This window comes from Felis catus, chromosome A2, assembly GCF_018350175.1.
Source record: "Felis catus isolate Fca126 chromosome A2, F.catus_Fca126_mat1.0, whole genome shotgun sequence".
In the NCBI taxonomy this organism is placed as follows: Eukaryota; Metazoa; Chordata; class Mammalia; order Carnivora; family Felidae; genus Felis; species Felis catus.
Genome location: NC_058369.1, coordinates 9,183,340 through 9,196,386, shown reverse-complemented (window position 1 = coordinate 9,196,386; position 13,047 = coordinate 9,183,340). Strand labels below are relative to the sequence as shown.

General features: G+C 62.9%; 1 protein-coding gene across 1 annotated transcript in view; it reads right to left on the bottom strand.

Annotated features, from left to right (window-relative positions):
* The window catches only part of NFIX (nuclear factor I X), a 99,945-nt gene extending 97,840 nt beyond the window's left edge, over positions 1-2,105 (bottom strand). The window contains exon 1 of the mRNA XM_023246090.2: positions 1,957-2,105. Coding sequence (XP_023101858.1) covers positions 1,957-1,983 — 27 coding nt within the window. The 5' untranslated portion in view covers positions 1,984-2,105. The remainder of the gene's footprint in view (positions 1-1,956) is intronic.
* Positions 2,106-13,047: the final 10,942 nt, after the last annotated feature.

Genomic DNA, 13,047 nt, shown 5'->3' with positions numbered 1-13,047 from the left:
TTTCCTAGTCTTATCACCGGGGGATCGGCTGGCATTTTCTTTCCCAGGGGCCCAAGCCCTAGCCAGGTCTCCGGGGGCAGGCCAGGGTGCCGGCGGCGTAGCTGGGGGGCCAGGAGACACTCGAGCATGGGGTCTTGATTCCACTAGGCCCCGAACACCGGCACGCGGGCCAGCCAAACACCACCCCAAAGGCAGCTACAGCTCAGACCCCGCTGGGTGGACGGGGTTGTCATGCGGCCCAAGACAGAGCGACTGGCCAGTCAGAGGCACAGATGCAGGGGCCGGGGCGGGGGGTGGGGTCCCTCATAGTGACACAGTGGCCAGAGTGCCTGCTCACACCTGCATGCACACTGTGATACATACACGTGCGTGTGCACCTCACCAACACTCACGACACCCAGTTGCGAAACAGGAAAACCCGCTTTCCGGGCCCCACACATGTCCATACCACGCAGGCCTGCCCACCGCCACCCAGAGGAGCCACAGGCAGACCCCAAGACTGACACACACATACACACTCGCATCTGTGGATACGGGAGTATGGTGTGGCCACGGCTGACACGCAGCCCCTGACACGCTCTCTTGCCCCCTCGCCGCACATCACCACCTGGTAGCAGCCAGATTCACTGGGACTCCCACTCCCATCTGTGGGCACGCTTGGCAGAAGGCTGGCGAGGCTCAGGCTGGGCAGAGGAGACAATTAGGACCCCGGGCCCGGCCTAAAGATTCCCCTCACACACGCAGGCCTTGCTGTCAGGCAGGGCGAGGCAGCCCCCAGGTGTCCCCTCTTCCGAGTCTGTGTTGCCAGCAGCGGCCTGGCCCGGCAGGCAGCGCCACCAGGGCCACTGCGGGACTCTGGACAGTTCTTGTGCCCTCTCGGAGCCTGGGGCCACCGCCCAGGGAAGGCGGAGTGGCAGGGCAGGCATCCCCCGCGCTTTTGCCTCCGCGGAGCGCTGCGCAGGGAACTTCGCTGGAGGCGGGACGCGCTCTGCTCTCGCAGCGCGCCAAGGTCGGCTCGGTAGTGCCCGCGGCTGACCCGACGGCGTGGCCGCAGCACCGTCGGCCGCATCCACGGTTGCCTCCCGCCCCTCCCGCCTCTGGGCGGCAGGACAGGATTCCCCCACCCCGGCCCGCCTGGTCCACCGCGCCGCAGCCGGGGTAGCTGGGGCCGGAAAGTTTGCGCCGAGGAAAGTTTGGGGCGGTGGGGGGGCCGCGGCTGCGACGTCCAGGGTCGGCCGAGAGGCGCGGCCCCGGCTGGCAGCGCGCCCGTCCCTCCCTCCCCTCCCCTAACCCTCCGAAATTTGGGAGCCCCGCCATTTTCTTAGCCCCGCTCCCATGTGAGGCCTGAACAAAGACTTTGGGGCGACGCCCGGGCCGCTCGGCCGGCCCCGGGCACCCCGGCTGCACGCAGGGGCCGCCGCCACGCATGCCGGCCGCTGCCACCCTCGGGAAAAGCTGCGCCCGCCCCAGAGAGCGCCGCGGGACCCAGTCCCCGCTCTGCGCCCTCGGGACCACCCCCCTGCCACTCTGTCACCCCCGCAACCACTGCCAGTGGCCACGCTGCCCGGGTGCACAGCACAGTCGCCCACAGGTCGGCGGGAGTCCACCGCACCCCAGTCGAGCGCGCGCGCGCACACACACAGACACACACACACACACACACACACACGCACTCCCGCTCCGCGCTCCAGGGGCAGCGCCACGCACGCAGCCGGCCACCCCCAGAGCCCCCAACAGGAGTCCGCCCGGTGGCCAGGGTCGCACGCGCACCGTGACGCCCGCAGGCGTGCCGGGACTGCCCACAGCACGGCTTGCACCCCTCGGCCGCCCGCAGGCTCACTCCCCCCCCCCCACCCCGGCCGCCGCGCGCCCCCTCCGGCCGCCCGCCCGCCCGCCCGCCCGCCGGCCTCCTGCGCCCGCTCCCCTCCCCGGTCGCCCAGGGGCGGCGGCCGGTACCTGGGTGAGGCAGTACGGGGAGTACATAGCTGGGCGCCCGGGCGGGAGCGCGGCGGCCGGCCGCGGCGAGGGGAGGCCCGGCAGGCGGCGGCCGCGCTCGGGCTCCGGCTCCGGCTCGGCTCCTCCGGCCTCCGCCGCGCTGCGCCCGCCCGGCCCGCGGCCCCGCGCTCGCCGCTCGCAGGCTCGGCCCCGCCGGCTCCGGGGCCGCCGCCGCCGCCGCCGCCGCCGCCGCCGCGCTCGCCGCTGCCTCTCGCGTCCGCTGCTGCCGCCGCCGCTGCGCGTCTACTCCATGCCGCCGCCGCTCGGCCGGTCACCCTCGCCCGCCGCCGCCGCCAACGCCGCCGCCGCCGCCGCGCTGTGAAAGTGAAAGTTTAGACAAAGTTTGGAAGCGGCGCACTCCGGGGAGAGGGAGCGGGCGGGCGGCGCGGGCGGGAGGAGGGGCGCGGGGAGGGGCGGGCAGGGCGGGGGAGCGGCGGCCGGCGCGCACACACACATACACACACACTCTCACACGCACACACGCACACATGCACACACACGCGCGCGCGGGGGCGCACACCGACACAGCCACCCCGACACGTGCTGGCTCGCGTTCCATCGCAGACACATGCTGACACACAGCAGGGTTCGGACCCCGCCACACATGTCACGTACAGAACGCATTGCCACACGTTCCACGTTCCAACAACCGAGCACACACAGACCCCTACACACACACACACACACACACACACACACACACGGCATGGACACACGCCCCCGCACACCAGCCCACGACCCACACGCTGACGGGCACCCAGGCCCACCATCACAGGATGATAACCTGCACACCCGCGTTCCAGTTACGAACCACGTTTACACATGCCAGCAAGGGCCTCACATGGACACACACCGATCCACACGAAGACACACACACCAGCGCATGCTGGCACATACGTATTCACACTGACACACTGACAGGCATCATCACACAACCACACTCTGACGCACTCCAGACACACAGCTCCTATACATAGACACCCAAAGGCACACACAAAGCCACACCAAAACATCTTGGCAGCTGTGGCATTGCAGAGGACACAGCCGGGCACGCAGAATGACACTACTAAAGGGGAAATGTGCTAACACGCTCTCGTGCAAACATGCGCCATCAGATACCTGGACACACATGCCTAATGACCCAGGGAAGGAGCACACTGACCCTGATACAAAGACATACAAGGTGTCACTGACACTGGCAAAGTGTCACTGGCAGTCACAACCACACAGGGACATACATAGCACACACTTGGTGCCCAGATGTCCCCTTGGGCCTTGGGCACACTGACCAGTCGTCCTTCAGAGGATCGCCCAGCCATGAACACGGGTATGACATACATACACCCAGGCCCCTCCCACACCCCACCCTTATGACACTATACAAACACACACACACACACACACACGTACTTGGATCTGATCATGGACATACACAGATCTAGCAAGGGCCATAGAGCCCAACCCGCAGGGACAGAAATGGGCATAGACATGTGTCACACCCCCCCCCACCATGAGACCAGTCTCTCATGCAGGCCGCTGACCCCTCCTTTCCAGAGCAGAAAGGAATGGAGGCGGAAGTTGGTGCTGAGGACCCTAGTGTGGGGGCAGGGGGAGCCCTTAGGTGACCCCCAAGGTGGGCGGGGAGGCGGTGCCTGCAGCTCCTGCTGAGACAAAGCTCTCTCCTCCTGCCAGGTGCAGCCAACACCTTCTTGCCCTCCCGGGCCAAGAAGCTGTGGCAATTCTAAGCCATGCATTGTCTGCTGGAGGGGTGTTGGTGCCCAGGTGTGTGTGTGTGTGTGTGTATGTTTGTGCAGGGCTGGCTGTGTGGGGGCTACCATGGCTGCGCCCATTGGGTCCCAGAAAGCAGGCACAAGAGTGTGCGTGAGAGAGAGAGAGAGAGAGAGAGAGAGAGAGAGGGAGCACACCTGAGGGGGTGTACTTCTGGTCACATTACATCATTGAGGCAGGGTGACTAGACTTGTGTCCTCAGGTCTGGGTGTTCTCTGGGGGAAAAGAGACACAGGTCAGTGAACGTCCAGGAGTCTCTCTGTGTGGCCCTGTGTTACGTAGTGGTGGGTCTCTCGGTGGCGGGGGGGGGGGCTGGGGGGTGTCTGCGAGCCAGAGAGGGTGCGCGTCTGCCAAACCCTGTGCCAAGCGCTGGGGACATCATGGGGAACGAGACAAAAGAGGCTGCCCTCAGAGGGCTGACATTCCAGGGGGAGTTAGGTGTAGACAGGGTCTGGGTTTGACACAAAGTACTGGGTGAATAGACACGTGTGTTTCAAGCTGCCCACGGTGTGTATGCCAGCTCTGGGGATCTTTCCATCAGAAAGTGTCAGTGTGTGTGATGAACTTGTGCGTAATGTGGCAGGGATGTGAGTCTGTGTGTCCCAGAGTATGTGTTACCAAGTGGGCAGGTGGGCGAGGGTCCCAGCGAATCTGTCTGTGATCAGGGTCCGTGTGGCGGAAAGTGTTAACAGGCATTATTAGGCGTGTGCTTCTGTGGGGTGGTCTCTGTGGGTCTGGGGCGGTGATGAGGATCTGTGGGAGTGTGCGTGTGATGTGTCACGGAGGGGGGCTCTGTGCGCCCGAGGGTGCGTCTGGTACGTGTGTCAGTCATTCAGCGCTTTGGGGGCTCCGTCCCTAGAATCCTGCAGGTCCCACATGGCCTCGCCCGCTATGCCGCAGCCACTGCCGGCGCGAGGCCGTGGCAGAGGGAATCGATACGTCCTTAAAAATTCAAGGGCTTCTCGTAAACAGAAACTTTTAACACCGTTTAAAGTTTCAGGGCCATTGCTGCCTGCTCCTCACCGCTGCAGGAGGAATGCAGGGGCGGGGGGGGGGGTCATGAGCAATGGTTTGGAGAGAAGGGGCCGGCTGCATGATGCATGGGGGACCGGGGTGGGGGTGGGGGCTGTGAGGGGCTGAAAGAAGAGACCGGAAAGGGATTTAGAGATCAAGGGGGCCTGGGGCCTTAACAGCTCAGGGAAGAAATTGAGAGGGTTGGGGTGTCTGGGACCTTTAATATAGCTGGAGGCTTGGGGCATCTTGAGAGCCAGGCAGACCCTCCTTGCCCCTCTGCAAATGGCCACAAAGGGCCACGCCCCTCAGAAGCCTACCCCCCCAACTTGGGTCCAGTTCTCCCCCCACCCGATGGCCGGTCCTCCCAGACCCATCCACCAGTCCTGCCGGACCCCGAGGCTGGGATCTGCCCACTCCCTTGTCACCCTCCTAGTCCTGCATCTGGCCCCAAACACCTAGGCTCTTGACCAGCCTCCCATACCCACTTACACCCACACTCATACCACAATTCCATTTGCGCGCACACACACACACACTCACACACACACACACACACACAGCAGCTATATATACACACATACAGGACATCCTTTCATTGACACACACACACACAGAGGACACCCATCCTTTCATTCAGACAGACAGACATATACACACACAGAGGCAACACCCGTTCATCCATCCAGACACACACAAACATACACAATACACACACACACACACAGACACACAAATCCAACATCCAGATACACACACAACACCCCTCTCGCCATTCATAAACCCACAATACCCATTCTCCCATTTACACACACTCTCGCACCACCGTGGGCACCTCCCCACACTCGCTTCCTTCCGCAGTCACAGACTACACCCAGTCGTGTTCACACAAATACTCGCCCCCGTGTTCGTGCACGTCCGCCCTCAGAATTCCCCCCGCGCTGAGACCACCTCCCCACCTCCCTCGACACCCCCACCCTGTACCCACACCCGCCCACACATATGCACGCACACCTCCGCTCTGCTCCCCGCTCCACAGCTGCCAGCTGGGAGGATTTTTGTGAGGCCAAGGGGGGGGGGCTCTACAGGGCACCCGTACCCCCCACCCCCTCCCCCACAGAGCCCGGGTCTCAGGGCGCACCTGGCCTTCGAGAATTCTCGGGGGAGGAGGGCACTGCCAGGGGGCTGGGCACAGCTGGGATGCCGCAGCTGGAATCCCCCACATTCCTCCCTGCCGGGACTGCCCACCTGGCTGCAGCTGGCAGCAGGTGTGTTCTCACAATGCAGGTGTGCGGAGTAACGAGGAGGAGGGAGGATCGGGAACCAGGCCGACGGCATTGCCTGGCCAGGGCGTTGGGGGTTGGTGGAGGGGAGGGCACTGAAACATCTGGGCTCTGGCGGCCATGCCCTGGGCCGCTGAAGGCGGGGCCGGGCACCGCTGGGCTCCGAGACAGCTGGGCAGGCCTCCTGGGGGAGGCGGGAAGACATCTGGCCCACAGGATAAGTGAAAAGCCAGTCTATAGGTGTGGCCAGGGTCAGGGAGAAGGGTGCTCTAGGCCTTCCCGACAGCACTAGGGATCCCCACTCTCCGAGAGGGCCTGACGTCTCCCCTGCCCAGCCTGGCAGGCACGGTCTGCGCCCCAAACCTGGGGTTCTAGCTTTGTGCTCGCTGCCCTCACCCCGGGCTGGGAGCCCCTGATGGGTGGGGTCTGAGCCTGAGGTATTACAGGCCTGGCTCCCAAGGCACTCACACCTGGCCAGGCACCCGGGACCATGGCTCTCACGCGAGAGAATCCCAGAGACACACAGGCATACTCAGACGCACAGAGATGCGGACCCTCCCCCTCTGGGGGAGGACATCCAAAAACGCCATGATCACACACAGACACACAAACACACACAGAGCCACACAGAGAATCCCACCAGACCTTCCCAGATCCGTCCACAGAATAACACCAGGAACGCTCCAGTGATCCACAAAGACCCTCACCATCACAGAGACCCCCACAGACGCCGAAACCCACACCAACTTGCAAAGACACACTCAGACATAGGCAGCCATGGTTGTACAGACTCCCAGAGTCAGTCACCCTGAGCCCAGTTACACAAAGTCACGTAGGGCCCCCAAATCCCGTAGGGGACAAGCCCATGCGGTCATCCACGCCGATCCTCTCAAAATCATCCATGGAGGTGGCACGCGCAAAGTCACACAAAGGTACAGAGATCACATACATACAGACGCACGGACACCCAGGTACACAAGATCACCTGTGATCACAAATGGTCACACACACAGATAGCTGGTCGCGCCAACACCCAAACGCGCACACGCACACACACACACGCACGCACGCACACACTCCTAAGTCACAAATGGGAACATACAGGCCAGCCCACAGCTGCACGCAAGGCCCACAGGCGCATATTCCCACGCGCCCCTGGTGGCACAGCCTGGCCGGGGCCGAGGAAAGGTGGGCAGCAAGGCCTCCTGTGGCCAGCACTCATCTGGAGGCAAAGGGAAGGAATTGGGGAAACGTTTCATTTGCAGCCGGCAGGAGACCCACCCCGCCCGCCCTGGAAACCGAGCCCGGGCTCCTGAATGGGGCCTCTGTGTGCTGCCACCGCCCAGCTGACCCAGGGAGTCGGTATGGGGGGGGGGGGTGAGGCTGGCTGCACCGTGTCCCTAGCCAAGCCTCAGGGGCCACCCAGCCACACACCAGGACCCAGGCTGGAGTCCCCCAGACCGGAGGAGCCCTCCCCGCACCCGTCCCCACTGCCTCTGCGGGCCGCTCCCCAAACCCAGCCTGCACGCAGAAGACGGATGAGCGAGTGGTTGTATCTCCAGGTGTCCCTGCCTCAGGCCCACGTGCGTCCCCAGCCTGGGCAGCTGCCCGTCGCCCGCCATGAGGCCCCTTGCTCCAGCGCGAAGGTATGACAGCAAGGCTGTCTGTGACAGCATGGCTGAGGATGTGACCGTGTAGTTGTGGGTGACAGTGTAGCCGGGCTCCCTGTCGCAGCCTGGGGATGGGGGTGGGGCAGTCACAGCCCCTTGGCTCGTGTCATCACACACACTTGTCACACACACAGCGTCACTGTCACACCTTCGATCGCACAGCCACACACACAGCCACGCTATCTCATCCTCAGTCACACTGTCACACACAACCACACTGTCACACATGCTGTCACACATAGTTATGCTGTCACACCTTCAACCAGCGACACTGTCTGTCACACCCTCAGCCACGCTGTTACACGCAGAGACACCATCACGCCCTCAAACAATTCTGGTCACACGCGCCGTTAGCCACGTGGTCTCGCGCGTCCTCACGGCTAGCCTGACATGCTGACCCTCACCCTGCACCAGTGTCACGCTGACCAGCAGAGGCGCACTGACATACTCGGCTGGGTCCCCCCTGCAGCTGCGGTAGCCACGTGGCCACACGGAGTCACCGCCCCCGCCCCCCCCCCACGCGGAAGGGAAGCAGAGCGATCACTTCATCCCCAGGGTGTGGCGCACAGCTGTCCCTCAATCAGCGCTTGAAGCAAACCAGTCCCTCTGACAACACGACAACATACCCCCCCTGTCACGGTGTCACAGAGCAGACGGCCAGCAGGTAGGGGCCCCTGCAGAGCTGCTCGAAGACCCTCCGGAGACATACACTCAAGGCCTCGCTATTGCAGGCGACGGGCACACGTCTCACGTCGCCACACAACACCCAGAGTCCCTGGACAGAGCTACAAAGAAACGGTGGGTGACAGCCGCCACCACTGTTACAAGAACATCCTGTCATCCAACAGTCTCTCTCCCCGGTGCCTGTCACAACATTGAGACAGCCCCTTAGCTGTCCCACCCGGCAGCCAAGCGTTCTGACATGGCCCCCACGATAGTCACCAGGATACCCCCCCAGCTTCCCAAGTCGTGGAGACGGGCACAGGCCCACCCTGGCACCCCCCCCCCTCCGCTGCAGCCAGTGTGTGGAAAGCCAGGGGGCTAATGGACTCTCAGCTGTAGGCAGTGGGTGTCAGCCCCCCCCCGTTCATGAATATTCATCAGCTGGGGCAGTCCTGAACCCGTGGGGAGTCGGAGGTCCCAAGCAGCTGGGCACCCCCTTCTGTGCCAGGAGGCCCCCAGGTGATGGGGGGGCTCAGCCAAGCCCCGGCAGTCCTCAGAGCTCAGCCCCGGTTCCACACACACACACACACACACACACAAATCTGTGACCCAGACCCCCCAGACACACAAGCAACAATCCCACAAACTCAAAACCACACCCAACAACACAGCCATCCAACACACACACACACACGCACGTCATGCAAACACAGGGGTACGCAGTCACACAACCACAAACACACAGAGACACCATCACCCCCACACTGCATAGACACTATCACACACAGGTGTTTATCACATATAAAACACACACACACACACACACACATACACACACACATGCAATCACCTCCAAACCGCAAGCTCCTTCCCACAAAAACACGCACGTAAGCGTGCAAACATGGACCCACACGTTCATACATGTATAGTCCCACTGACTTTCAAATGCAAACTCGCAGACACACAACCATCCCCAAACGGCAACTTCATGGGCCATCTCGCTCTCTCTCTCTCTGTCTCACTTTCTCTCCCTCTCGCTCTCTCTCACACACACACACACACACACACACGCACGCACCCACTGCAATCTCACTCTGCGCACCACTGCCGTTTTAAAGAAGGGGAAACTGAGGCCCTGAGTTCCTGAAGGCCCCCGAGGAGGACGGCCCCTCCTGACTCCCGTCAGAGGCTGCGGCCGGGCGCCCCCTGCTGGTCTGGTCCCTTCAAGAGCGCGCGGGGCGGAGGCGCGCGGGACGGGCACGCGCCTGACGTAACCATGGCATCCTCTTGGCACGCGCGGCCCGCGCGCGGGGAGGGCGGGGCGGGCGCGTTGCCATGGCGCCGACGGGCCGCGTGAATGGGGCATTGTTCGTCGCGGCGCCCCGGCCGGGCTGTCCAGGACCCACCCGGACCCACCCGGTCCGGCAGAGACCGGGAGACGGGGCGGGGAAAGACAGAGATGGAGAGAGATGGAAAGACAGGGAGAGACAAGAGGTAGGGAGAGACAGACAGAGCCCAGGGCCGTAGAGGGGAAAAGAAAGACACTTAGAAGAGACGAGGGAGAGACAGAGGCGGAGAGACAGAGAGATGATCTGGAGAGACCTGCGAGATGGAAAGACGTGCACAACCGAGGAAGGACGGACAGAGGAAGAGGGCCACGGAGAGGCAGAGGAGGGGATCGAGATGGAAGACGAAGGCTGGGTGGGAAACAGAGGCCCACTGTGCCCGGCGCCTTGCCTGGCAACGGGAGGAGGCAGAGGACCGAGACCCCCCAGGCAAAGTCGGAGATGCCGAATGGGGGAGCCAGCCAGACGGAGGGTCAGAGAGACCCAGGAAGGAAATAAAGGGGAACGCTCCGAGGGTCTCTGGTCCCACCCACCTCAGTCCCTTCTCCACTCCCTTTATTTATTTATTTTTTTCCATTCCCTTCTAGAGGACTCGCCTTCCCCTGCCTGACGCTCTTAGAAGGCAAACCTGTGTCCTGCACGTCTTTACAACCCGCTACAAGACACCATCAACACAAGAGATCCAGCCCTTGGGGACGCCACCCCAGACACCTTCACAGACACAGTGACACCTACGAACATGCCCACAGTCACCCAGAGACACTCACGGTCACGGTTACAGTCAGACACACCCATGACAGGGACTCCGGCCCGCCATCAGTGCGACAGTTACACATATAGTTCCATAGATGCACCATCGTGCAAGGACCCTACCAGACATGTGGTCCTAAGCCACACATCACCCCACAGGCTCACACTCCAGGAAACGCTGTCATATGTGCCTACCCTAGAGACAGAGTTCTCCTTCACACCTACACATGTCTCCCTACATTCATTGACACCTTCATAGACACACATGTGCCTTCCCCCTGGTCTGACTCACTGACTGGCTCCCTGTCCCCTGGTCCAGACTGGGGGTCTGTGGGGCTGCTGGGTCCAGTTCTCCACGTTTGACATACAGACATCTGTCATCAGTGGAGGTTGGGAAGGAAAGGGACGGAAGCAAAGCCCCACCCCACTCTACCTCAAAGGGCTGGGTCAAGCCAGGCCAGGGTGTTCCCCTACTCCGGGCTAGCTGGGTCAACTTGGCCCAAACCTGGACCAAGGGTGGCCCCTGGTGGCCATGTGTGGTCCCTGCACCCATCACGTGGGGAGACGGTGGGCGGCCCGATGGCCCAGGCTGAATAGAAGGGCAGAGAGGACAGGCCCAGGCTCAGCCCAGAGCCTGGAGAACACATCAGGGTCCAGAAGCGGGAACCCAGACCGAGAATTCAGAGCTTGAAATCCAGATCACGGTTTTCAGAACCCGATCTCAGAATCCAAAATCCAAAGCTGGATTCCCAGCTACCAGATCCAAGAACTCAGTTCCCAGAATTTAAAATCCAGGTCCGAATGCCCAGAATCTAGAATCCAAAAATCCTATCTTCCAGAATCTAAAGCCAAGGACCCGGAATCCAGATCCAAGAACCCAGAGCCCAGAATCCTCCTGAGAGCCGACTCCTGCCTTCCCCAAGCCCCCCACCCTAGACCCTGGGCCACAGAGGTTGTCGAGGGCAAGGACGCTCTGAAGGGACAGGAGAGGGGCCCTGCGGTGACTCCACAGAGCCCCTCCCAGCTGCTGTCCCCGTGTGTTGACACACGCACACTTCAACAGGATCTTACAGACCCCGCGCCCCAAAACACACAGCCCGTGACCATCACAGGTACAACACCACACACAGCGTGACACAACCTAAAGAAAAGAACCGCCATAGGCTCCTCTCCCCAGCGCGTGGACGCATGGGGGCCCTCGCACCCATACAGCCTCAGCGCCACCCCCAGCCCCCACCCATCCCACCAGGCTCAGACACACAGCCACCATACCCAGAGATACACAAAAACCCAGGACCCCCAGGGTGTTGTGCTCCGCGTCCAGACACGCTCACAGAATTGTGGAGGCTGTCCACACACGCGCACACACACACACGCTCCCCCAAGCATGGAGAAGCCCCGTGCCTTGGCAGCAATGCAGCCCCTGGGAACGGGACCCCCGGGACAGGGCTTGTCGTGCACCCCCGTGCCCACCCCAGCCCTCCCCTGCCCGGCCGGCTGGCGGGCTTTAATACAGATGCCAAACTCATAATTGTAACTGAGGGTGACAGGGTCACCTTGAGCCCCAGATGCTCGCGCGGTGACAGATGGCGCTGGCAAACCTGATTAGCGGCCCCCGTGCCAGCGCCTGTGGCACCTGCATCCCTCGCCCCTCCCCCGCTCCCCCAGCACTCATTACCCACCCATTACTGGGCCTGGGGGGGCGGGGGGCGGGGGCCGGCTGGCACTGCCCAGGAGGGGGCAGGGACTCCGGGGGCCCCCTGGCACCAAGGCTCCCAGCTGGCTCCCCGGCTGGCAGGAGGTGGGCACAGCTGAAGGGGGGGGGAATCAGGCGCCTCGTGCCTGCCAGAGCCAGGGGTGCCCGCGGTGCCAGGGCTGAGCTGCCCGCTCGGACTCTGCCTGGGGTTTGGCACAGAAGCCTGGAGGGAGGGGGGCGAGAGTGCGCCCCCTGTGGGCCCCTGGTGACCCTGCCCCCCACCCGGGGCCCTTGAAGCAGGGCCTTGGGAGCTGGCCGCCTGGCCTGTTCCCACCCCTCTGTGCAGGCCTGTAGGGTCAGAGGTCGCAGGCTCCCACGCCCTGCTGGCCCATCTGTTTCCTCGGGTCCCCTCCTTCTGCCCCCCTCACCTGGGGCCTTCCTTCCTGAGGCAGGAAGAGGGCTGAGAGGGGCCTGGCCGCCCCCCCCACCCCGCCCCACGCTCCGGGGGGCATTTGGAGTCAGCCCTGACAGCGCCACATGTCCCCACGTCTGTGCCAGACGATCCCATCTGCCAGGGCCCCGGTTCCAGCCGCCCGAGCCAGGCTGCCCTCATGCGCTGCAGACCCTGTGCCCAGCTAAGGAGGGAGCACCCCTGACGCCCACACCCCAACACAGGGCCACCCGTTCCCAGGGAGCCCCAGTTGGAGGAACACACACACACACACGCACGCACACACACACACGCACAACTGGGTTTGGCCAACCTTTATGGTTCCTGTTCAATACCACACTGTGCATGGGGCTGTGTGGAAACTTAAGGGAGCGGGGCAGGAGGGGCGCTGGGA